General features: G+C 42.6%; 2 protein-coding genes across 4 annotated transcripts; one reads left to right on the top strand and one right to left on the bottom strand.

The window, feature by feature from the left end:
- Positions 1-18,261: 18,261 nt before the first annotated feature.
- LOC133918974 (protein TIC 20-I, chloroplastic-like) lies at positions 18,262-22,128 on the top strand. 2 transcript variants are annotated; one of them, XM_062363150.1, is made up of 3 exons: positions 18,262-18,368; positions 19,747-19,933; positions 21,111-22,128. In XM_062363150.1, exons 1-3 carry the CDS (start codon positions 18,327-18,329, stop codon positions 21,746-21,748), a joined length of 867 nt encoding a protein of 288 aa, XP_062219134.1. In that variant the 5' UTR covers positions 18,262-18,326; the 3' UTR covers positions 21,749-22,128. The 2 variants fall into 2 exon arrangements, with proteins under 2 accessions (XP_062219134.1, XP_062219135.1); XM_062363151.1 differs by lacking the exon at positions 18,262-18,368 and adding an exon at positions 18,441-18,749.
- A 408-nt stretch (positions 22,129-22,536) lies between these two features.
- On the bottom strand, positions 22,537-25,826 carry LOC133918973 (UDP-rhamnose/UDP-galactose transporter 6-like). Of its 2 annotated transcripts, XM_062363148.1 has the most exons (6): positions 25,549-25,826; positions 25,115-25,308; positions 24,777-24,961; positions 24,497-24,697; positions 23,878-24,039; positions 22,537-23,131 (listed from the first exon to the last, which is right to left on the bottom strand). In XM_062363148.1, the coding sequence occupies exons 2-6, from the start codon at positions 25,248-25,250 to the stop codon at positions 22,802-22,804; spliced, it is 1,014 nt and encodes a 337-aa protein (XP_062219132.1). In that variant the 5' UTR covers positions 25,251-25,308; positions 25,549-25,826; the 3' UTR covers positions 22,537-22,801. The 2 variants fall into 2 exon arrangements, with proteins under 2 accessions (XP_062219132.1, XP_062219133.1); XM_062363149.1 differs by lacking the exon at positions 24,497-24,697 and having other exon boundaries at positions 25,549-25,822.
- Between the last annotated feature and the right edge of the window lie 491 nt (positions 25,827-26,317).

Below are 26,317 nucleotides of genomic sequence, written 5' to 3'. Positions count from 1 at the left end.
CGTCTATTGTTGAGGGGGTAGTAGACTACCCCCCCGGTAGCCTCATCATTGAATTTGCCTCCGGCTACCACCGTGGGGCTTCGGACGTCCCTACCTTCATCAAGCCTTGCTGCATCTACCACTAAGGAGTAGTAGACTGCCCCCCTTGGCCTCTCCATCGACTCCGCCTCGAGCTACCGCCATGGGGCTCTGGACGACCTTGCCTCCCTCAATCCTCATCGCGTCTACCGCTTAGGGGGTAGCTCCTAGAGCTACTGTCGACTACGCAAACTACCCCCCTCAACCTCATCGTCGACTACGCCTCTGGCCATCGCCGCGTGGTTCCAGACGGCCCCACCTTGTCAAGCCTCGTGACGTCTACCGCTACCCCCTACCTTCATCGAGCCTCACTGCGTCTACCATTGAGGGGGTAGCAGACTGCCCCCCCCCCTCTGCCTCACCTCGACTCCACCTCTGGCTACTGTCGCGGGGCTCCAGACAGCCCTACCTCTGTCAGGCCCCGCCGCTCCTAGTGCTGAGGGGGGTAGCAAACTGCCCCCTCAGCCTCACTGATGACTCCGCCTCTAGCCATCGCTTTCGCTCCTTGCCAAAGATGTCTGCACTACAATGACAGGGAATGATTCAGGATTTATTGACTTTAGAAAGGCTGGAGCTAGTTCTTTATGCATCCGCTCATCCCTTGGGACCTCAAAACTGGCAGACGAGGGGTGTGATTGGAGAAACGCCATAGCCTTGAGATATTTAGGCATTGTACTGGGATGTTACTATAGCAATCATAGTATACTAGTTATCACGTGGTATATAAATGGGTGAGAGGCCCAAAATACCCGCCCATGCACATGATTGTAACATAATATCTTAGAGCCAGGGTGGTAATTTGTTCTGCACCTTTTTCCTGTATAATAGACCCTCAAAGGGCAAGGGAGCATGACTCGAGTTTTTCCTCTCCATGTGATACCCAAACTCCATCTCTAGACTCAATGATATTACACTATCCCTGCTTCTTCCTCTCCTATAAGCTGTAAGGCATCTCCATTAAGGTTGTATGCCCTAGTGGCAATCATAAAGATGATTATATCACACATCTATGTTAATGTACTTTTGAATAATATGTTATTCCAAGAATGACTACTTTTTACACTGATTGGCAAGTATGTTACTTGTTCATGAAACTCTTTGTTTATATCATGATGTTATTCTTAGTCGATCCTTGGTCGCATATCATTGTGATGATACATAAGACCAGTACATGTATTGATTGATGATCACATTTCATGGATCACCTTGAGATACTGTTGGGATTGTTATTTATGATGTGCCATCAATTGTTATCTCAAATGATGTACTAGCAGGATCCTTAGACCTGAGATCGTCATTGATTCCTAGAATGTGTAGTGGCATACTTTGAGGTTGTCAAATGCTATACCATAACTGGGTAGTCATAAAGATAGTTTTTGGACTTGTTATGAAACATGTCGTGGGGTGTGAGCGATCAAGATGGAATTTGCCCTTCATTGATAACAGGAAAGATATCTCTGGGCCTCTCAAGGTAGTTGGATCGAGAAAGTGCATGGCCATGCTAATATGATTAAAGAGTTAGTCATGATGAATCCACTACTTAATCGAGTGAATGGTCGAGCTATCACAAGGGTGGCACGTATCTTGCCTTGAGCTTGACTGGTATCGTGAGTCAAATAGATTGGTGCATGTGTATATCAAGGCTCAACTGATATGAGCGTTTGTGTATACTCGGGAGTCAACATGTCCTGCTAGGGACCGCTATTGGTTTCAGTTTGGAAAGGGTTTCCGAGTCATAGCTGTATGTACATGAACCTAACGGGTCACACACTTAAAGGGTTGGAACAAAACATGCGAATCGAATTCGTATATGGTTTTTGATTCGATTGTGATCCATGAGAAGTTAGAGTCCTAAAGGGCTTCCAATGTGGGAGCTTATTGGTGAGCTCTATATAAGGAGAGGTGTGGGCAGGGTGTGCTAAGGTTGATCCACTCCAAAACCCTAGCCGCAGCCTTCTACACGATCTCCCAAAATCCTAGTTGTGCATGCGATGTTAGCACATAGGCGCTCAGCATTTCTGCCCAGTACGTATGGATACCGTAGAGGCACTGCTACTATTACGGTGTTCATCTTCTCGGTGAGTTAATCACTACGTGTTCGGTATTGGTCACTGGCCGTGATGAGCTGGTCGATGTACCTGCTCGTCTGATCGCGGAGCACAACGCAACCACTCGGATCTGGTCGGACAGCACGACACGACCACTCAAAACTGGTCGAGGACGCGACAGACCTGATCGGGAGCTAGTCGAGGAACTGGTCGAGGAGCGCGATCACCTGCTCGGAGTTGGTCACGGAGCATGACTACCTGCGCGGGGCTTATTGCGGATCTGATCGATAAGCTGCTCGAGGAGTTTGATGCGCACGACTTTGGATTGGTCTACTCCAACTCTTCTTCTGCCGAACTGCGCGTCGAGCGGTAACGATCTATGATCTCCTACTAGCATGGTTTCTTAGGTGAATGCGGTAGAATTTTTTTGTTTTAGACTAGCATAGCTTACCCGTTACCCAACACTCCAAGCTTAAGTCCTCCTTAATAAGTAGGGATCTTGCCGTGTTCTGTTCGGGACATGTTTTTCATGCCCCAACAGGTAGGTCATGTCCTCACCGACCAATCCATTACAAACATGGCATCCGCGAGGGAATCACCATCTCCATGGGCTTCTCCCTCTCGGCACACACGGATACATCACAAATGGAGATGCTGATCTGCAGCTTCCCACTGTCGTCAACACTCCTCTAGCTCCGATGCTTTCCGAGAGCAGGGGTGCACCTTCGCCATTAAATCCTGCGAGCTGCTCCACGATCGCATGCCTACGCACCAAGCATGGAAAATCATATAGCTTACACAGTTGTAAAACAAAGACGCACTACTAAAAAAATTATACCAATTGGTTTTTAAACCGATTAAAACAAAGCGACTGTGAAAATCAAAGTCGCAAGTTTTTTCACGTGAAATGCACATGGTTATGGGGTAATTATTCTTTTGACTTTATTATCTAAACCTTTGGATGATTATTTGAGTAACAAAATGACTTCAAATAAAAAAGTTTTATATCTCGTTGAGGAATACAATTATCATATATACATTTTTTCCACCCGACTTTGTATAATATTTTATGAACTATCAAATATTTCACTACAAGATTTGAACCCACACTAGTTTCTCTTCTTTTTTATTTCACTACTGCAATCATTGTTACACATCCTCAATATTTCATTGAAAATATCAGTACATTCTCTTTAGTTTGTGTCTATAATGATAAATATTGTCCTTTTATCATTCTTTTCTCCATATTGGGGTTATAGTGTTACAATCCACAAGCATATAAAATATTAATTGTGAAAAATCATTATTATCAAAAGTATAATTGACATAATATTTTACATCAAAATTATTAATTGAAAAGGTATTTCATCAAAATGATACATGTGATAATATTAGAATGATCTCTTTAGTTTGTGTTTATAGTAGGATAAATGGTCTTTTTGACCATTATTTTCTCTATATATTTATTGGAACTCTATGTGTTATAAACCATTTTCATACTAATTGTTAGTTGTGAAAATAGATTTCATCACATTATTTAATTTTTTTTTGTTAAAATATTCAATAGTGAAAATATTATTAGTGACAGTTTATAAGCAAACTCAACTAGAATAAGACATTATTCTAGTCGGTTAGTGGCTAGCACTGGCTAGAATAATAGCACTATTATTCTAATCAGTTTGTAAGTGAAACCAATTAGGAAAAAGTAATTATCTCAGTTGGTTGAGGGCAATATCTGACAGGATAATGCACCATATTATCCCAATCGATTGTATATACCAACTGACTGGGGTAATACTTTTTCAACCAACTGGGATAATCTGGAGGTCCGTGGAGCGAAAAACCAATTGGGATAACTGTTTACATACTGAAAGTGATATACCTTAGAGGCAATCATAAAGATGATTGTATCACATGTCTATGTTCATGTGCTTCTGAATAATATGTTTTTCTTTAGATGACTATCATTTATATTGATTAACAAGTATGTGACTTGTTCGTGAAACTCTTTGTTTATATCATGATATTATTCTAATTTGATCCATGGTCACATATCATTAGGATGATTTATAAGACCAGCACATGTATTGATTGATGATCACATTTCACGGACTATAGGTATAGAGATACCGAATCAATAATATGAACATTCATGTTAGAGAATATGATGTTGGATAGACCCACTTTGAGATACTACTAAGATTGTTATTTATGATGTGCCATCAATTATTATCTCAGATTATGTACCAGCAGGATCCTTAGACCTGAGATCGTTATTGATTTCCAGAATGTATAGTGACATACTTTGGGTCTACCAAACGTTATTCCGTAACTAGGTAGTCATAACGGCAGTCTTTAGGTTTATCATCAAACATGTCATGGGGTGTGAGCGATTAAGATGGAATTTGCCCCTCCTTGATAATAGGAGAGATATCTCTAGACCCCTCAAAATAGTTAGATTGAGAAAGTACATGGCCATACCGATATGATTAAAGAGTTAATAATGATGAATCCACTACTTAATCGAGTGAATGATCGAGCTATCACAATGGTGGCACATAGCTTACCTTGAGCTTGACTGGTATCGTGAGGCAAAGGGATCAGTGCATGTGTATATCAAGGTTCAGTTAATATGATCTTTGTGTATATTTGGGAGTCAACATGTCTTGCTAGGGACCGCTATTAACTTCGGTTTGGAAAGAGTTTCTGAGTCGTAGCCGTTTGTACATGAACCTAACAGGTCATACATGATGAGGACATCACTCCCTCGGATACATACAATGATCCTCCATTGAACTTTCAAGGTCCAATCACAAGAGCTCGCGCACGACAATTAAATTTAGAGGTGAGCTCGTTCCTAAGCAACTCTTTATATAATTTTGAGAATAGATTACTACCTAATGATTATGTATTGTTTAGGAATCATGGAGAGGACAAGGAAACACATAGAGGAAGGCTTGGAGGCGTGGAGGAGCAGCTAGGACGTCCAACAACAGCAGGAGGTCCAGTCCAACTCGAGTCCGAATCAGCCTCGGCCTCCAGGACCAGCGAACAATAAAACGGACGTCCAGGACGCATCCGGACTCCGTTTTCAACGATTCACATATGGTTGGAAAGATAATTTCATAAGGAAACCAATGGCGTTGGTTTGAGGTCCAAATTCCGTCTGAGTCAACGGGAAACATCGAAACAAGTCAGCATCCAGAATCTGTCCCGGTGCTGCGTCACCGTTTTTGGTCCGTTGGGCCATGTATCGTGTTGGAGTCCATTAGGGACGCGTCTAGGGGTCCTTGACCGACCCTAATCCTTTATATACAGTAGCCGCCGCCCTAATTAGGGTTGGGTTTTGCTTAGATTATTCTGTCAAGAACAGTTTCGCCGTTTCGTCGGTTTGTGAGACCCCAACTCGTGAGATTAATCATTCATCTGCAATTTGGTTGCATTCTTCCTTGTTCTTGCTTGTGTTCTTCGATTCGCAGGCAAGGATTTTAGCCTTCTTGGCGAGGTCAACCGTGCAACGCCGGTTGATAACCAGAGGAGACGTGGTGCTGCGATTGCGGGGTTTCGGATCGTGTTGTTCGGAAGCCGGATCGACTTGTGTCTCGTTTCCACCAAATCGAGAGTTACCAGAACCTTTCGGAAGATCGGGAACCCTTGTTCATACTAAGTGGTATTCAGAGCTTCAGGTATACCGTCAGGTTCATATCTACCCTTAGTTTCGAGTGTTTTTCACCTTCGTTCCATAGTCCACTGCCATATCGTTTTTTTTTTCCTGTCCTACAACCCTTCCGCGCCTTTAGCTTTTGCATATTTCAGTTTCAGAGTTCGTCGTGTTGAGTTTGTGTCCTGGTCAAGGTCTTGTTGCTGGTTAGGTCGTGTTAGAGTCCAGTTCGTGTGTTTTCCCCCACCGTTTCCATCAAACCCTAGCCTCCGTCGCATATTTTCCCCACTTTCTTCCCGTTTTGTCCTCTAATTCGGAGCCGTTTCTCAAATCGGGCATAACTTTCGCATACGAACTCCGTTTTCAGAAAAGTCATAGAGTTTTTCGCATCGAAACAGCGTTTCGGATCCGTTCGTCCCCGCTTTACCGGGTTTGGCGAAATCAGAATTCCCAAATTCGCCTCCGAAGTTTGAGTTTTCAATTTCCAAATATTTTTCTCATTTTACGGCTGAACTTCAGAAAATTCTACAGGCCACGTCTTTCACTTGTTTAAGCTCAAATTTTCTGTGGTTCCCTCTTGTGTGCTCCTAAGTGAAAAAAAAAATATCAAAAAAATAAGAAGAAAAAGTCGAATTTTCCCAAAAAAACAACGACAGCCCAAAAAAATAGAAAAAAGAGAGGGGCAAAAGAGGAACAATATCTAGAGGAGCACATAGAGAAGGGCAAAGTGAGCTGTGTTAGCGTGTGCTGTTTAGTTCTTTGTTTCTGTTGCTCTTGCTATCCATCATACTTGTTTCTCCACCTTGTTTAACACACATACTTGGTACTTGCAACACTTTAGGCCAGCAACGAGAACAAGTACTTGGGACTATAATTCAGCATTACTATCTGTTTCTGATTTGTGTTCCACATATACATATTTGTTCTCTTTGTGAGCCTTCCAAGCCCCACAGATTCTTCTGGACAGCACTGGTTTGCATCCCTGCAATCGCTCGCACGCCTTCCAGGTATCCTTTGCTTTGCTGGTAAGAACCCTGGTAAGAGCTTGGTAAGGTGTCTACCTTTGCTGATCTTGATTGAGAGGCACCACTCCACCTTTGTAGTACGATTATTAGGGATAACCTTCACTGTTTGTTGTTGTGTTTGTTTCCACAATGTCAGTTGAAGGAGATAAAACGCCAAAGGACTTCAAGGAGTGTGTCAGCCAAGAGCAGCTACAAGCTGTTGTAGACAATGCTCAGAAGGAGATGAGGGAGACAGTCATCAAGGCTGTCATTGAAGCGATAATTGAGATGAAACTCGCAAACGCGGTTGAGCGGGTGGACAAACGGTTATCCGAGCTCACCGACAGGGTAAATGCTTTGGAAAACCGTCCTGTGCACAACGAAGATGTGAATGGAAGCAACACCGGTGATGAGTTGTATGATGACGATGTTAATGTTGATCCAGCGGCGACATTGCAAAACAGATTACGGCGTCGTCTTCGCACTAACACCACAGGTATGGGTGGCGTTCCACATCACCACCACCATCGAGGTATGTATAATCGAGCTCCTGAAGATCCTTATGCTAAGGTTAAATTTACTATACCTTCTTTTTCGGGACATTATGATGCTGAGGGATATCTTGATTGGGAGATGACAGTAGAGCAAAAATTTAGTGCCCATCAAGTACCTGAACAACATAGAGTTAGACAAGCCACTAGTGAGTTTAAAGATTTTGCTATTATTTGGTGGACTGGTTTAGCTGCAGATGGTGCCACACCTCGTACATGGGAAGAGCTTAAGGTTGCTATGCGTGATAGATTTGTTCCCCCATCTTATCATAGAGACTTGCGTAAGAAATTGATGCGCTTAGAACAGGGAGATAAATCTGTGCAGGATTATTATGGTGAGCTTCAAAAGGGCTTGATGCGTTGTGGCATAGTAGAGGGAAACGAAGATTCTATTTGTCGATTTTATTCGGGTTTGAGACGTGAAATCCAGGATATTATTGATTATAAAGAATTTAACAATGTCAACCAGTTGTTTCAGTTTGCTATGCTTGCAGAGAAGGAGTTGCAGGGGCGTGAGCAGCAGGGCAAGTACAAGGCCAGCACCACATACACGCCGCGCACAGGACCATCCTTTGGGCTGTCCAAACCATCCACTTACAGGGCTCCCTCACCAGCGAGCAAGCAACAAGCAGCTACGGGACCAAATCCTGTCACTACACGACCTTCAGGCTCAGGTAAAAATTCTGTTTTGCAGGGACCTTCCAAGAGTGCTTCCTCTGTTGCATCAACGGGACGCACCTCTGGCATTCAATGCCGTCGCTGCCATGGATTCGGTCATGTGCAGAAGGATTGCCCAAGTCAGCGGGCATACATTGCAACGGAAGATGGGTACATCAGCGCCTCTGACATTGAAGAAGAAGAAGAACCAGTTGTTGAGGAGAGCAACGAAATCTTGGGCAGTGATGACACAGCGACCTATAGGAGCATCATTGTGCAGCGGGCGCTCAGCACAAAGGTACAACAACCAGAGAAGCTGCAACGCCATAACTTGTTCCAGATTTTCTTCGTCATCCAAAATCGGTGAGCACGTGTCATCATCGATGGAGGTAGTTGTAATAATTTGGTGAGTTCAGATTTGGTCAAGAAGCTTGGCTTGACCACACGCCAACACCCCCATCCATATAATCTTCAGTGGTTTAATGATGCTGGAAAAGCTAAGGTAACACAAACTTGCAGAGTTTCTTTTTCCATTGGTTCCTATGCTGATTATGTTGACTGTGATGTGGTACCTATGGAAGCTTGCTCACTTTTATTGGGTCGACCTTGGGAATTTGATAATGATGCTATACACCATGGTAGAAGTAATACATATACTTTTATGCATAAAGGAAAGAAAATTACTTTGGTTCCTATGACCCCTGCTGAAATTGTACAAGCTGATAAAGAACGAGCTGCTAATTTGCGTGATACTAAATCTGAAAATCAGCAAGTTGCTAATTCTCTTTACCCACCTAAAAAGGATAAGTCTACACCTAGTTCTAAGGTAGAGGGCATAAAATTGAAGGGTGGTGTTATGCTTGCACTAAAAAGTGACCTTGCTGAAATTTCTAATAATGATATTTGCTACACCTTGGTTTGCAAACGAGTTTTGTATTCGCTTAATGATGTTATTAGTTCGATACCTCCTGCTGCCACTAACCTTTTGCAGGAGTATGAGGATGTTTTTCCAGCTGAGATGCCCCCGGGACTGCCACCTATGAGAGGGATAGAGCATCAAATCGATTTGATCCCGGGAGCAACATTGCCAAATCGTGCTGCGTATCGAACCAATCCCGAGGAGACTAAGGAAATTCAGCAGCAAGTCCAAGAGCTTTTGGACCGCGGGTATGTACGTGAGAGCCTTAGTCCTTGTGCTGTTCCTGTGATTTTGGTTCCTAAGAAAGATGGTACTTGGCGTATGTGTGTTGATTGTAGAGCCATCAATAACATTACTATTCGATATCGCCATCCTATTCCTAGACTTGATGATATGCTTGATGAGTTGTGTGGCTCTGTAATTTTTACAAAGATCGACTTGCGTAGTGGTTACCACCAAATTAGAATGAAACTTGGAGATGAATGGAAAATAGCTTTCAAAACTAAATTCGGATTATATGAGTGGTTAGTAATGCCTTTTGGTTTAACTAATGCACCTAGCACTTTCATGCGTTTGATGAATGAGGTTTTAAGAGCTTTTATTGGACGATTTGTGGTGGTTTACTTTGATGATATATTGATTTATAGCAAGTCTTTGGATGAACATATGGATCACTTACGTGCTGTTTTTAATGCTTTACGTGATGCACGTTTATTTGGTAACCTTGAGAAGTGCATCTTTTGCACGGATCGAGTCTCTTTTCTTGGCTATGTTATTACTCCACAGGGAATTGAAGTGGATGAGATGAAAATTGAAGCCATAAAGAGTTGGCCGGTGCCCCAAACCATCAAACAGGTGAGAAGTTTTCTTGGACTTGCAGGTTTTTATCGTCGTTTCGTGAAGGATTTCAGCGCCATTGCTGCCCCCTTACACGAGTTGACAAAGAAAGGTGTGGTGTTCCATTGGGGTAAGGCACAAGAGGAGTCCTTTGACACTTTGAAGGACAAGCTTACGCACGCGCCATTGCTGCAACTTCCAAATTTTGGTAAGACCTTTGAGCTAGAATGTGATGCTAGTGGAGTTGGCATTGGAGGTGTTTTGATGCAAGAAGGTAAGCCCGTTGCATACTTTAGCGAAAAATTGCATGGCCCTGTTCTTAATTACTCTACGTATGATAAGGAATTGTATGCACTTGTACGTTCTTTAGAGACGTGGCGTCATTATTTGTGGCCTAAAGAATTTGTTATACATTCAGATCATGAATCGCTTAAGTATCTTCGTTCTCAAAATAATCTGAATCGTAGACATGCTAAGTGGGTTGAATTTATTGAATCTTTTCCTTATGTTATCAAACACAAGAAAGGGAAGGATAATATAATTGCTGATGCTTTGTCTAGACGATATGCTTTGTTGTCCCAACTTGATTATAGAATTTTTGGACTTGACTCAATAAAAGAACAATATGTGCTTGATCCTGATTTTAAAGATGTATTGCTGAACTGTAAAGAGGGACGTACATGGAACAAGTTTGTGATCAATGATGGATTTGTGTTTAGAGCTAACCGTCTATGCATTCCAGTTGGTTCCGTTCGTCTTTTGTTGTTGCAGGAAGCACATGGAGGAGGATTGATGGGACATTTTGGTGCTAAAAAGACGGAGGATATGTTGGCCACACATTTCTTTTGGCCAAAGATGAGGAGAGATGTTGAGCGGTTCGTGGCACGCTGTACCACATGTCAAAAGGCTAAGTCTCGCTTGAATCCACATGGTTTGTATATGCCTCTTCCTGTTCCTTCTATTCCTTGGGCAGATATTTCGATGGACTTTGTTTTGGGATTACCTAGGACTAAGAGGGGGAGGGATAGCATTTTTGTTGTTGTGGATCGTTTTTCTAAGATGGCACATTTTATACCTTGTCATAAAAGTGATGATGCCGTTTATATTGCTGACCTCTTTTTCAAAGAGATTGTTCGCTTGCATGGTATGCCTTCTACTATTGTTTCAGATCGCGACGCTAAATTTTTGAGTCACTTTTGGCGCACTCTATGGAATAAGTTGGGTACAAAACTATTGTTTTCTACTACTTGCCACCCACAAACTGATGGCCAAACGGAGGTAGTGAACCGCACTTTGGGTACCATGTTGAGAGCTATTTTGAAGAAAAATTTGAAGATGTGGGAAGAATGTTTGCCCCACGTGGAGTTTGCTTATAATCGGGCAACACATTCTACCACCAAGGTAAGTCCTTTTCAGGTAGTGTATGGTTTTACCCCTCGCGCTCCTATTGATCTTTTGCCTTTACCTACCACTGAAAGAACACATAGTGATGCTAGTGCACGTGCTGATTTTATTCGTAAGTTGCATGAAACAACTAAAATAAATATCGAAAAGATGAATGAAAAGTATAGAATTGCTGGTAGTGAAGGTAGGAAAGAAGTCAAACTTGAACCGGGTGATTTAGTGTGGTTACATTTAAGAAAAGATAGGTTTCCAGAGCTGCGTAAGTCTAAATTAATGCCAAGAGCTGCTGGTCCTTATAAGATAATTGAGAAAATAAATGATAATGCATATAAACTTGAGTTGCCACCCGAGTTCGGGGTTAGTCCTTCTTTTAACATTGCAGATTTGAAACCTTACTTGGGAGCCGATGATGAGCTTGAGTCGAGGACGACTCCAATTCAAGAGGGGGAGGATGATGAGGACATCACTCCCTCGGATACATACAATGATCCTCCATTGAACTTTCAAGGTCCAATCACAAGAGCTCGCGCACGACAATTAAATTTAAAGGTGAGCTCGTTCCTAAGCAACTCTTTATATAATTTTGAGAATAGATTACTACCTAATGATTATGTATTGTTTAGGAATCATGGAGAGGACAAGGAAACACATAGAGGAAGGCTTGGAGGCGTGGAGGAGCAGCTAGGACGTCCAACAACAGCAGGAGGTCCAGTCCAACTCGAGTCCGAATCAGCCTCGGCCTCCAGGACCAGCGAACAATAAAACGGACGTCCAGGACGCATCCGGACTCCGTTTTCAACGATTCACATATGGTTGGAAAGATAATTTCATAAGGAAACCAATGGCGTTGGTTTGAGGTCCAAATTCCGTCTGAGTCAACGGGAAACATCGAAACAAGTCAGCATCCAGAATCTGTCCCGGTGCTGCGTCACCGTTTTTGGTCCGTTGGGCCATGTATCGTGTTGGAGTCCATTAGGGACGCGTCTAGGGGTCCTTGACCGACCCTAATCCTTTATATACAGTAGCCGCCGCCCTAATTAGGGTTGGGTTTTGCTTAGATTATTCTGTCAAGAACAGTTTCGCCGTTTCGTCGGTTTGTGAGACCCCAACTCGTGAGATTAATCATTCATCTGCAATTTGGTTGCATTCTTCCTTGTTCTTGCTTGTGTTCTTCGATTCGCAGGCAAGGATTTTAGCCTTCTTGGCGAGGTCAACCGTGCAACGCCGGTTGATAACCAGAGGAGACGTGGTGCTGCGATTGCGGGGTTTCGGATCGTGTTGTTCGGAAGCCGGATCGACTTGTGTCTCGTTTCCACCAAATCGAGAGTTACCAGAACCTTTCGGAAGATCGGGAACCCTTGTTCATATTAATACACTTAATGGGTTGGAACAAAACATGTGAATTTGATTCGTATATGGGTTTGATTGGATTATGATCCATGAGGTATTAGAATCCTAAAGGGCTTCCAACATGAAAGCCCATTAGTGAGTTCTGTATAAGAAGAGGCATGGGGTCCGGCATGCGGAGGAAATAGAGCCACTCCAAAACCCTAGCCGTAATTCTTCACACGATCTTCTCAAATCCTAGCCGCGCATGTGGTGCTAGCACATCGACGCTCGGCGATTCCGCCCAGTATGTGTAGATACCATAGAGGCATTACTGCTATTACAGTGTTGATCTCCTCAGCGTGTAGATCTTAACACTGCTGCTCGGTTGGTTGAGGACCTACTCGGCTAGTCGATATTCTTGCTTGGCGCTGGTCGTGGAGCATGACGCGACCACCTGGAGCTAGTCGAGGACGCGACAGATCTGCTCGGTGGCTAGTCGAGGAACTGATCGAGGAGTACGGCAACCTGCTCAGAACTAGTCGATGAGCATGACCACCTACTCGAACTTGGTCGAGGAGCGTGATCACCTACGCGGGGCTGGTCGCGGACCTGATCGAGAACCTGTTTTGGGAGTTTGACGCGCACGATGTTGGATCAGTCTACTCCAACTCTTCTTTCGCTACACTGCACGTCAAGTGGTAACGATCTATGATCTTCTACTTGCATGGTTTCCTAGATGAATGCGGAAGAATTTTTTTATTTTAGACTACTATAGCCAACCCGTTCCCCAGCACATACGAGGTTTTTCATATCCGACTAAAATAGAGGATTTTGAATCGATTGTGATTTGTTATTTTTAGTAGTGGTGCATTAATGTATAACCTATTTGATCATTTGTTATGAGATCATGTGTGATAAAAAAATTGTTTAGTAATGAAATTGGTGATGCAAAGTGATTTAGCTTTCTGGCATCGGTGATAATTTGCACGTGTTACTTGATTGGATATGCTTGTGGTAACATAGTAATATTTATGATTTTGAAATATACTTGTGTGAGTGGTGCTATGTGGATTGACGTGTGAGGAACAGTCTAGATAATATTCTAACTAATCACTAGGAGGATCTTTATTCATAATCAAAACCTTAATGATTAACCAGAATATCATTTCGGTAGTCCCGGCACGTGCTTTGTGCCCAAGATTGGAACACATGCCTTTCCAATAATACATCACAACAAAGCTTAAAAAAAGCGAATAATTAACATTATATTACAAGTCTTTAGCCATGCAACCATTTATACCAATTTACAACAAAAGACAACAACATCTACGCAGCGGAAACATAAACCTATATAACAAAAGAGAGTAGAGCCACATGCCCTTAGGCTCCACCCAAAAAGCATGACCTCCGATAGTAGGATGAACTACTCTTACCCGCCACCTTGATCGGCAGGAACGAATTAGCCAAACACCGGCTCTTCCTCATTGATAGCACCTGAAAACGTAGGTATGAGTACAAAGGTACTCGTAAGACTTAAACCATATAGAGAACATATATATAGCTCAACTCTAAGGATTATTCATTGAGCTATTAAGAAGAAAAAGCCACATGGTTAAGTTAAACATAAGCGGTAAGCAACCTAGACACATGGATGTGAGCAACTAACTTAACCAACAACAACATGATTCTACCCGGCCATAACCAACTGAACATAAATAACTGGAACCATCAAACATAGATGTAACAAAGACCGAATCAACCTTCTCCCACATATCCAACCATCAACCACAAGCGAAAACTCTATGACCGATGCAGATGGACAGAAGCATGCTCATAACCGAGAGCGCGGTATTTTGAAATGTTTTTACACCCTGTAGGGGATACTCCTGGACCCACATGACTTGAGGACCATACGGCTTGTATAACCACACAGGTCCATACAAGGAGGTACTCATGTCAACCTTTCCCAATAAGCACCAACCATTTGGATCATGCATCACTCGGCGTGGAGGTACTAGAACTACTCCCGAAATAAACTATCACCTCTTACAAGCCCACTCGCTCACACCGTCGATGTTCATGTCTAAATGATCACAACTACAGAGGTATTCAGCTCGCCTTACCGTTCGATCGGCATGTGATGAGTAAGGTAAGTGCTAAAGTCAACTACACCGACGATCGGTGCTTAAACGATGCAAGCAGTCTACGGTGTCCGAGTTCCTCTCCCGGCCTGCCCCCAGGATTTTCCTCCGAAGCAGATAACACCCCTAGCACCGCCCACATCTCGTCTCATACTCACCACTCATCCAACCATTATCAACCCATATCCAACATTGTGATCATTATGAAAGTAAATATCGCCTATGCTCACGGACGTTGAAACAATCACCACTCGACTTCTACCGAATGACCTATGCATTGCTCAGCATTTCGATTTGACTTGTAACCAAGACATTAGCAACATACTCAAGGCGACAAGGAAAGGATGAACAACAAATCAAGGTAGAAGTAATGCATTCAACATAGGATCTACCCATTTGTACACGATCTCGACTCGACACATGCAAACATACATAAGCATAGTTCATCAATTTTAGATTTCATTCAATTGAACAAAGATGCAATATAATTAGTTGCTTGCCTTGTTGCACTTGGGTTTGCCTGACACTCCCCGCACAGAAGTCACAAAAATGCGAGAGCTCATCGCCGCCTTCGCTCACACCTGTGTCACGCTCCATTCCTTCATTCACTAAACAAGAATACGTGCAATGATGAGCATGAATGAAGCGCAGCAATGTATGCTACAATATGCATAACAACAAGCTAAATGGATAAGGCATAAGGAAAAACACGACATTTGTGAACTAACAATGCTGGAGAAATACAAAAGGCGGAGACTCCAGAATATTTCTTCGGATTCTCCATACTTGCGGAGTCTCTGGAGATTTCTCCAGACTATCCAGAGATTTCTCGGGACTCTCCGGACCTTACGCAAAAAGAAATTTCAAGGGGAAACTTTGGTTGATTGGATTCCAAATCGAAGAGCAAGATTTTGCAATGGCTCATGGACGTCTAGAACTCACTCACTAATCTATCAACTCGATTCCTAACTCAATTTCATCCATAATCCTCTAATTTGCTCCGAAACTCAAGAACTCATGAACTTCACAACCCTAACTCCAAATTTGAAATCTGTCCAACCAAAATACGGAATCTTGCCATGGATTCCTAGGGGACTCACCCAAGATGATTTGCCAAGTTTGGGGACCGTCGGTTGAAGGAAGAAAGCTCGGGAAGAGGAAGAACACCAATGCTTCTTGTGCTTCAACCATGAACACCAAAAGACGTCAAAATCGGCTCAAATCCTTTGGGAAAATGAAAATGAATTGGAGGGATGGATAGCTTACGAGCTAGTGATCGCGTAGACACCACATGAGCATCTCGATTCCTTCTCTTAAGGTGGGATTTTGGGGGAGAAGGAGAGAGTGCTTGAGAGAAAGAGGGGGGAAGAGAGCACGACTGCTCTTGTGGCTGGTTGAGCATGGGTGGGAGCAGGTGGGAGAGTGAGGGAGAGAGAGAGAGCAGGTGGGGCCGCTGCCTCTTTGAGTGAGTGAGGTGTGGGGCCGGGTGTTGGGTCCCACATGTTAGAGGAAAAGTTCATTTCAACTGCGAATCACATTCTTTCCTCTCCTGAATTTCTTTCTCTCATCCAAATAACTTGGAACAAAGTGCTCTAGTGTGTCTAAATAATTTACCTCAAAACTAATTATGACACTAATGATGCATGATTAAGCTTAATCACGTGATTACGGAATTTGAGACATGGCATGATGTGATTCAAGTTAGGAGAAACTTGTGTTCGAAATTGTTTATTTCGTTTGTTCATGTATAGGTGGTTCGTGAGGGTGAACATGATCGGTGATAAGAACCGGGGCTAAGTTCAGGGAGGAATTAAGGTTAAGACGGTCAAGAGGTTGCCTAGTACATTTGGGCTAGGGAACAATACACGTGAAGATAATCATATCATGAGACTTATATGGAAGTGTGTACAAGCTATTGTGTGATGGAGATGGATTACACCATGAGAAGTACACAGAAAATTTATCTTTTTTTCCTAATTCTATATGTCATATTTTGTCCCAACATTTGTGGAGCGCTAGATGATAGCATCCTCTACATCACCAATTTTTTTAGAATTTTGCATGACTATTTCAATAGTGTTTTGAAGGTTCAGTGTATTGGAATATGATATTTTTATTATTATTAAATCTCTCGCCCGTTGGATGGACATGAAGTCCTCCTCGCCAATCTTAAGATCAGATTGCATTAGTTGCCAAACTTTTATCTACTTTTTGTTGCCAATATTTCAAGTCAATCTGAAACTTCTTTCAAAGTTCTCTACAAAGGTCAAAACACGATGGATTTATAAAAGGGTGAATTTTTAATCTTATAACAATTATTTTTAGCTTCCGCAATCATTCACCCCATCTGTTTGTCAAGTTTGCGAGTAATCAATCATACAAATGGTATCAAAGTCTAAAACCTTTCCAATTAATCTTAACCGATAATAAAATATGGAGTTGGATAAGTATTACATAAAACCTTGTGTTTTCAATAATGTTGATTTTCAGTTCTAAAAGGAAAAGATGAAAACTTACATTCAAGTGTAAAGCTTCGTAATTTTAGAGATGGTCTTCAAGCCTTATGTAGTTCTAAAGAACAATAAAGTGATGGCACAGAACATGCTAACCGTCGAGGCTAATAGCACTATATTCTATCTTACCAAATACGGAATTTTGGAGATGGTCAAAATATATAAAGTTTGATTTTCTAAAATAAGAGAAATACAAGATTTAAGAGATGGTCAAAATATACCGAGTTTGACATTCTAAAATAAAATATGCCCTGCATTAACAAGGGAGTATTAATGAAGCTTAAAAAATAAAAATAAAATCAAGAAACCTTCTAGAGGCCAAACAGGTGGAAGCATAATATATTTCATATTGTATTCCCAAACCTGCATGCCTAGAGCCACCTCACCGACCGAACCGTGTCCCAGACCACTCACAAACCAAGTAGATAGGAAAACCAAGGCCTCCAATCCGATCAGGCATCCTTCCCTTCCGCTGCAACTCCACATTTCTTCCTACTCTCCTCGTCGTCCTCCTCCTCCCCGGGCTGGCGCAGAGCAGGGACTCATTCCTTTGTTGGTAAGCAAGCTCTACCTTACTTGGCTGCATCGTTCTTGAGCAGTAGTGGATTCATAACTAAAATTGAATTATGATATAGGAGTAGTTTACGTTAATCTCTTCGATAAAAAAATACATGACGTATTTTTTATCGCTATTTTATTTTAGAATATGTGTATAGAATTCAAATTTTTAATAAAAATATCAAAGTATTTTTTAGACAATCTACACATACTATATTCTCAAATAAATATTTTAAAATTTTAACCGGGTATTATAAAATATATATATAACTAGAGAGAGTAAGCTTATTAGCCTATTTTTATATCTACCGACCGACGCTCTTGGTCTCGCCTTCTACCTTCTGCTTTCTGCACGCATCGTCCATCCACTCAGTGGCGGATCCAGCCCAGGCTAGGGAGAGGTGCTGGGCCTTTTGCTCTTCAGCATTTTGGGCTGGGCCCGTGCTATGTGAGAGGGATTTTTAAAAAATTTCTGAATTTTCTCCTTTATTTCTCTGTGCTTCGTGGGCTGGGCCCGTGCTGCAGCCCCCAGCACGGGCCCTGACTGACCGACGCTCTCGATCTCAGCTTCTGCTTTCTGTCACCCATCCATCGTGAGAGATTGCTGGGGTGAGGCGAGGCCAGCCATGACGGCACCCTTCATCTACTGCAGCTCCTCCATTGCAACAGTAAGTCAGCACTCCCCTTCTATACCTAGCGAAAACTTTATCGGCGGTAAACAGGTTTACTGGATTTAGGGGTGGATCCGGTAAAAAAAAAAAACTAACCGGACAAAAAAGCGGCCAAATTTTCATTTTGCCGCTGGCCCGATCCAAACCCCTCCCGCGGCCCGATCCAAAACGTCTATGTCTGGCGCCTGCAGGCGTCTCCTCACATTCCGAATCCCACGCTCCACCGCCACCAGGGCCGCCGCCACCGCCGGCTCCACCTCCGACGCCGCCGCTAGGCAAGGAAGGCTCTAAGGGAGAAGGAGATCTTGTCACTGCTACTGAGCAAGGAAGGCTCAAAGGGAGAAGGAGATCTCGTCGCTGCTACTGAGCCACCATCAGGTGCTCTTGCCCGTAACCACTCCACTGGCATGCTTAGCCGCGCGTAGCTGTTTGTGGGCGTAGCCTAACGATCTTCGTCAAACAGCAACCGCAAGCGCGTGCCCCGCTAGATATGTGGTTGCCGCGCATTGGATGATAATTTGGGGGCCTCTTGCGTCAGAATTCTCGCGCGAGATGTGAATTGTGGTCCAGCGTGAAATGTTTTGTGGGAGTTTTAGATGGAATTGGGGTGGCGAATCGTCAATTTTGCCCAGGAATTTTGGGTTTAGTTGACGTTTCGCGATCGATACATTGCTTGTTAGTTTAATTTTTCTCTGATATCGGTGTGGTTATAATTAGCTTCTGAATTTTAGTGTGCGCACAAGCACATAACAGAAATTTGCAGAGATTATCATGTGCATAAATGCATTTACTTGATTCTTGGCTACTAGTATATCTGGAGAATGTAGTTCTGCCCCTCTTTCTACCACTGGTAATTTGAGACTTCGGTTGGTTGCAAGAATCAGTGCTCAGGCATTTATGATCACAGGCGTCATATTTAGCTGTGTGCTGAACTGCTGATCTTTTGTTACTGAATTTGGTCTGCGCCTGGCCTTGTGCTTTTGTTTTTCCATAGATAGTGATTATGTTGGACTGTTGTTTTGTTGAAGGGAAGCTGGGAAATCAAACTTAACAAGTTCATGCTGAAGCACAAAAGAATTGTATGGCGCACTATCCATTGGATACTAATATGACCATGCAATGTGATACATAACTTGAGAATTTTTCTTTGTGTGGTTGGTATATAAGTTCAATGAATATAATGTAGGTACTGCTATCGCGGTGGTTGATATTTTTCTTTGCATGTTGGATGATATTGTTATGATTGATGTAATAAACATTTCTAATGTGTTATTTGGGGGGGGGGGGGGGGGGTAGTGTAGCGCCGCCGGCCACCTCTGTTCTTGTTTGATTCCATTTTTTGGGGGTATAACTGAACCCTAATGCCCCTCGTTAGGTTCGCCGCTGCGCACACAACATGTCTCCTGGTCAAGGTGTGGCTACGGCGAATGCTCGGCCGTATGGTATTCCTGCTGTGAGCTGCTACAGTTCTCCAGCGTGTCCGTCTTTTCATGCTAGACCGGCGTTTCTGAGTCTGCAGGGTCCTGCATTTCGTCGTGAGAAGAAATCCTTCGCTTTGAGAGGTACGGGTATCTATTTTGTTGCCTTCGGCCTTCCGGATAGTTGTACTCGAGTGAATGAATATTGCGGTTTATGCTTGCACTTCTGTCGAGTTCCTGGGAATGTTTATGAAGTAGGAGGCTTTCGTTTGGAATTGCAATTTCTTTAATACTATGTATTCTAGTCTAGTATGCTGTTGATTGAATTATCATGTGGACATGGATGAACATAATCACATTGTGTTTATTGCTGCCACTTACTCCATCATCCAGGATTAGTATCCGGATGATCTATATACTGGGATAGCTTAAGCTTCATCGTTTTTTTCCTTTGAACCAAAGTGCCAGCATTTGTTTATTTCTTTTTCAGAAAATGGGAACTTATACTATGGAAGGATTATGTTAATAACTTGATTTCAAGTTCATATGTACCTTCCTGGCAGAACATGAATTGATTGATTCTTTGAGCTCACCAGGAATAATTCAACAGAGTGAAAGGGGAATATATCCATGCTTGTCGTTAATTCTGAAGAGCCAAAGTGCTCGATAACCTGGGTTGCCGTTTTTCCAAAGACAACAGGAGTTCAAAGTTTGGAAGTATTAATGGCAGCAAAAGAAGTTCTAAGGTTCAGTTTGCAAGTCATGACAGTATGGCATTGGGCACCTTGTCTTTAATGATACATGATGAAGTTGTTATCCATGTAGAAGCAACACCACTTTAAGATTCTAGTCCAGTACAGTTAAAGTTGGTATTATGCTGAAGGCTATTCTACATACATGGATGGAGTTTGGTCTGGATGTCCTCTCATATCGATAACATATACAAAAGTTACAAACTAATTTTTTATAGGAAAATGCTTCACGTCCGACTGGTTCATCCGACTCCTGCACGACTGTGTGTGTGCCTGTGCTTGTGGGATCCATTGCCTTGCTGTGACTATGGTCGTAACAAAGTCGGACAATCCGGTCGTACGCATAGCAGGACTGTTATTTATATTGACTTTCTCGTACGGAATGTTCTGAAATTCTACTTGTAGTGAGTAGTTACTCTTCTCTAAATGGTACTTCATTTGTGCTAAATTACATATCTATATTTAGAAAAGCGAGTTATATCAAACCATAAATCTTATTATGCCAAAGATGGTGTTGGACTTCAGTTAATCTTCTACACTATATCTGACAAGATTTTTCTTCTTTTCAGCTGGTATTGATTTTCCCTCTCACGCCATAATATCTTCCTTCACAAAGTATGAACCTGTTAAAGGCATCAAGCCATTGCTGTCATCCTGCAACTCGCACTCAAGAACTCAAGTTTGTTGTCAAGCATCTTTATCGTCGTTCAGCTACCCTGAGTTATCTTCTAAGCCTAAATGGTGGTGGAGAACCCTAGCATGTGTACCTTATCTTCTGCCACTGCACAACATGTGGTCACATGCAGACACCATCTACCAGCTTCATCCTTACTTGCAAAGGTTTGGGCTGCTTTATGCCTTCATTGATACAATGGCTCTTCTCCCTGGGTGGCTTTTTCTGGTGATCTTCATGACTATATACTTCTTCGTTGTGAGGCGGAAGTGGTCGCCGCACTTCTTGCGGTTTCACATCATATTGGCTATTCTGCTTGATACGGGCTCACAAGCTATGGCCACCGCGTGCAACTGGAATCCAAGCATTGTTTTTCAGGGTAAACCAATGGCGTATTTCTGGATGACAATGGCCTTCATTCAGATCTTCACGGTTCTCGAGTGCATGAGGTGTGCGCTTTCAGGGGTGTACCCTAACGTTCCGTTTATGTCTCACTCGGCGTTCATCCATTCAGATCTTAACCTGTTCAGGTAATTGATCAGTGCAAAATGCATTTTTGGACTATAAGAGGAACTGAAGATGTCTGATAAGTAGGAGGTTTGGACCTACCGAGGCAGTAAATTTTTGAGTATATGCACTCTGGGATACAAGAGCTAGGAAATTAGTGGTAATCGTTGCCAGTACTGTTAACTGCATGTTTCTTCTCTGCATTGAAGTTCGAGTGGTAGCATATTCCATTTACTTTCTTCTTCCCTCCTTTTCACTGGCTCAAACATTGAGCAATTTAAATGGGTGGATGCATATTGAATTCTGACTGCTTGCATGATGATCTCAGAGCTCTTTATTGTATGGTCTGCACATTCTAACTGTATGGCTGTTTCGGTCATGGAGCTATAATATTCTGTTTTGTTTTAGCAATCGCTCGTTGGATCCACACACATTTTCTTGTGGAAACCGTTGTAACGACTTTATGCGTGCAACTTCTTGATGAGCTCCAGGAATGGCTGTGTAATTATGTTCCGACTGTTAAGAGCCTATAGACGCGCCGGTGCCGAATCCCCACCGCTGCGACACATGTTGACATGGGAAATAGGGGCGGCCCGTCTGTGAAGTGTGAAGCAGAGGTCGCAGGTGACTCGGCTCCTGGCACAGCGAAAAATAAAGCAGGCTGGAGCGGTGCAGACTATGCCGAGGCTGGAGCGGTGCTGCACGCCTGCACCCCCGTGGAAGGAAGGGGCGCGGCCGACGCGATGGCGCGCGTAGCTGGAGAGCAGGAACCGATCTGTGTTGGCAGACCCAGGATGGAGCAGTAGCGCAGCCACTTCTCCATGGAATACTGCCAGTATATTGAACGCCCAGAACAAGAGCAAATACACGCAGTTACAAAGTGAATATTACAAATCAAGTATCTGCCAGCTGAACTGTTGACATATTTGCTGCAAAAGCAAAGCCATGGGCGTTTGCCCAGGTACTCTCTTTGTGCTAGTATGGCCTACGATTCTATAGAATCTTCTCCCTTGAAAACGTATAAAAAAAAGAGTAAATTAGATCGAAGCTCGATAAGCACTCGCTTTCGCTGTTCTCATTTCAGACCTTCTGATCAAGCTCAGATTGCGACGGCAATATCCCATGCTTCTGAGTTTTCTCGCTCGGCACAGAGTAAACCTGGCGCTCTTTGCCCCCTGGTTTCGACGATGCGTTCCCATACCAAATCATGCCGATCACAGCCAGAACCATGCCAAGGGCGACGTGGAAATTGAGGCCTTCTTTTCCAAAGAAGAGAAAGCCCAAGGTCAACACGAGAATCGTCTTCATGTGGCCTAGAACTTGGAATGAAACGGCTGTGAATCTTCCGATGCATATGAATTGGCTTAGGTTGGTCCCGACAGCAATAATGCACGACAACACGATGAAGAACTGAAAATTCAAACATGTGAAAAGGAAATGTGAAATAGTCTTGCCAAGGTTGGTAAAGCCAAGCACATCAAGCAAAAGAACTGTTAGGATCCAAATCATATACCACAAGCTCATATCATTTGGCTTGTGCTAATAGCTAAAAGAAATACTGAAAGAAACAGAATATTTCCAGTCAAGGCCTAAGATTAGGCCGAAAGGCGTAGTCGATGGACAACAGGTCATCTCAAATATTGAATTAAACCCCATATCAGACATCACTAATTAAAATCTTGGCCACCAAACCGAACAGATAAATGTGCATAATTCCAAGATACAATGTTCACTTGATAGTCCCAAAAATCTAGCTCAGATGGTATCATGGGTATATATAAAACTTACTCCCTCCAGCCGCACAAGGGTGATATTTTGGGAATGCGTGAAGTCAAACTTCATGAACATCGGCTATAAATATCTTTTTGAATATTCAGATGGGACATGGAAATGACGTCTGTACTCTATAGACTTGCTCACTTATCTAAAAGAAAATTCATAGTATTATAACTTTTATAGGTTGTATAAGTAAATTGTGACGAAAGTTATGGTCAAAGATGCGCTTTCTGGACCGTCCTGATGTCCAAAGCATCAATATATTTTGACTGGAGGGAGTACAATGCTGATCTAGATGCAACTGGAATAGATGGGTTCCTCATGCAACAATTATGCAAAAGATATAAGCAGAGGATCAATTCAGAATAAGCATCACGTACTGTAACTATTGATGTGTAGTTAAATGTGTCAACTCTTTTGTTGGTCAGCCAGAAGTCCACAAAAGGTCCCAAAATCAACAATGATGCTGCCTGAGCTGGAGCAGTATGACCCAAGAGGTTGAATGAGCCAAGCGAGTACTTCCGTTGAAGGGTATGAACATACTGCAGCACAAAAGGGAAAAAGAAATAAAACAAGTGATAATAGCATAACAAGTTGTCATGAGAAGTGAAATGGGGCACATGGACAACACTAGTTAGATTAAAAAAAGCTAGCAAGACGCAGAAGTTCAATGTTTTGTTCAGAAAATTACAGAACTATCTTTTGGACCTGAGTAATCAACGCAGCAGTGAAGGAAAGAACTAGATTCTTTTGCTCACTAAACCTCCAAGAAACACAGAAAAGAAGTCTGGATTACATAATAATTCACCCGAAAGGTTTGAAACTCTGTAGACAAAAAATCTGTCACATCTCTATTGTTGAAAAATTAAGAGTTGAAAACTTCTAACTAAGAAACCAAGCCATTATAAGGGTTAATGCAGGATAGATCCCATTAGGAAACATGTGATATACATTAAGATGCACAGCAAAGGCCATATTGTAATAATCCACAATACTCACATGCTGTTGTAGTGCTGTGCTCCAGATTGCTATTGCTGCAGCTATCAACCCTTGAGAGTTCACACTAACATCAGTAACAGTACACACAGCGACACCTACTAGGACAAGCAGTATGCTGAGCTTTGTATCTCTTGAGTAACGGACTTTGTCAAATAGGATTTCCAGAAAACACAACACTGGAATGATACACAATTTCGCAATCTGAAAAAGCAAAGCACACAATTTACTCTATGCATTCCATTACAATTTGAAGATGGAATAACAAAGTTTCTGTCCTCACCTGATAGAACCCAACAGAGTTCCACATCAAACTGACATTCATCCCAACAATTGATAGGTTCGCAAAAAAGACAAATTTTACTAGTTCTGGTAATGGTAAATAGGATGGCTGAATATACCCCAGCCATTTCATTACTAATGTCATAAAGGTTGTGGTTGCAAAATGAAGTCCAGTCAATGTTGTAGCTGTACAAGTAAACAGTAGCAAACAAATTAGTACAAGACGTCTGATTGATTTACTGCATAATCATAGTTTAATTTTAGATAGAAGTGATGACACACATGAATAAGGCATTATGCACGATTCGATCAGGAATGATGATTAAAGCACTGCCTTACCAAAACTAAAACCATGTGTAGCCATTAAGGCTTTGTTGACCATGATGATACCAACAGATGTCACAACATTGAACATCCATGCTCCAGCATCTAATGCTGCTTTTCTCTCCCTCTCCGCCTTGCTTCCTGGTGCCATACTTTCTTGACATGTAGATTCTAACCCAATCTTGTAAGTATCAGATCAGAAAATCCACCTTCAATCCAAATTAAAACTGAGAATTAGTTTGATAATCACACGAGTTTATGTAAGCATGCATAATCGCAAGTGGTATCGATACAAGTCCAGGGGCGGATCTACCACCCCGGCGAGCTCTGGAGGTGGCCGGCAGAGCAACCCCCTGCGCGGAGCGGAGCGACGGCGAGGGAGAAAACCATCAGAAACGCAGTCTCTCTCGATCGGCATCAGGGGGGACAGAAGGGGAGCGCTGACATACTGTTGCGATGGAGGAGCTGCGGTAGACGAAGGGCACCGCCATGGCTCCTCGCCCCGGTGATCTCTCCCAGTGGATGGGCGACGCGTGCGGGAGGAGCGACCGGTGGAAGATCCGTCGGGGAAGGGACCGGCCGGGCAGAGGAGACGAGGAGGAGGCGGCGGTGAGATTTGCTTGCGCTGGATCGGGAGAGGAGAAAGGTGTGGGCGCAGCTTGTGCGGTGACAGTGAAACAGAGGGGCACCGGGCAAGAAAAAATCGCAGCAAACTGGAAGCCCCTGATTTGGGCCCAGGGTTCAAAAAACCGTCGGTAACCGCTCAAAAATCGCGGTTACCGACCTTCTCGGTCCGGTCCGATTTCAAAAACCGCTCGGTAACCGAAATTTGAATTCGAAAAAATAAAAAAATTTAAATAAAATTCAAAAAAATCTTAAAAAAAACTAGACATAATTCTAAGAACTTCTGTGAAATTTTTTTTTAAAAATAATGTCGTTTGCATCATATTCTATAGGGAGAAAGTTTGAAAAAAAATGAAAAAAATTGAAGCGCGCGGCTCAATTATTAACTCACGTTAAAGAAAAGTGTAACATGCAAACACATATTTTTCTTGTATAAAACGTATTTTAAGAGAATCTTTAAAATTGATTTCACTTTATTTAGAGTTTTATTAAATTCTCTATGATTTTTACAAAGTTCACAAGCATAAAGTGAATATGTTAAGAAACATCACTGTAATTAATTTTTTCATGTCTACTATTATTTTTTCTACGTAA

The sequence above is a fragment of the Phragmites australis genome, chromosome 5, assembly GCF_958298935.1.
Source record: "Phragmites australis chromosome 5, lpPhrAust1.1, whole genome shotgun sequence".
NCBI classification, from domain to species: Eukaryota; Viridiplantae; Streptophyta; class Magnoliopsida; order Poales; family Poaceae; genus Phragmites; species Phragmites australis.
This window is presented reverse-complemented; position numbering and strand designations above follow the sequence as displayed.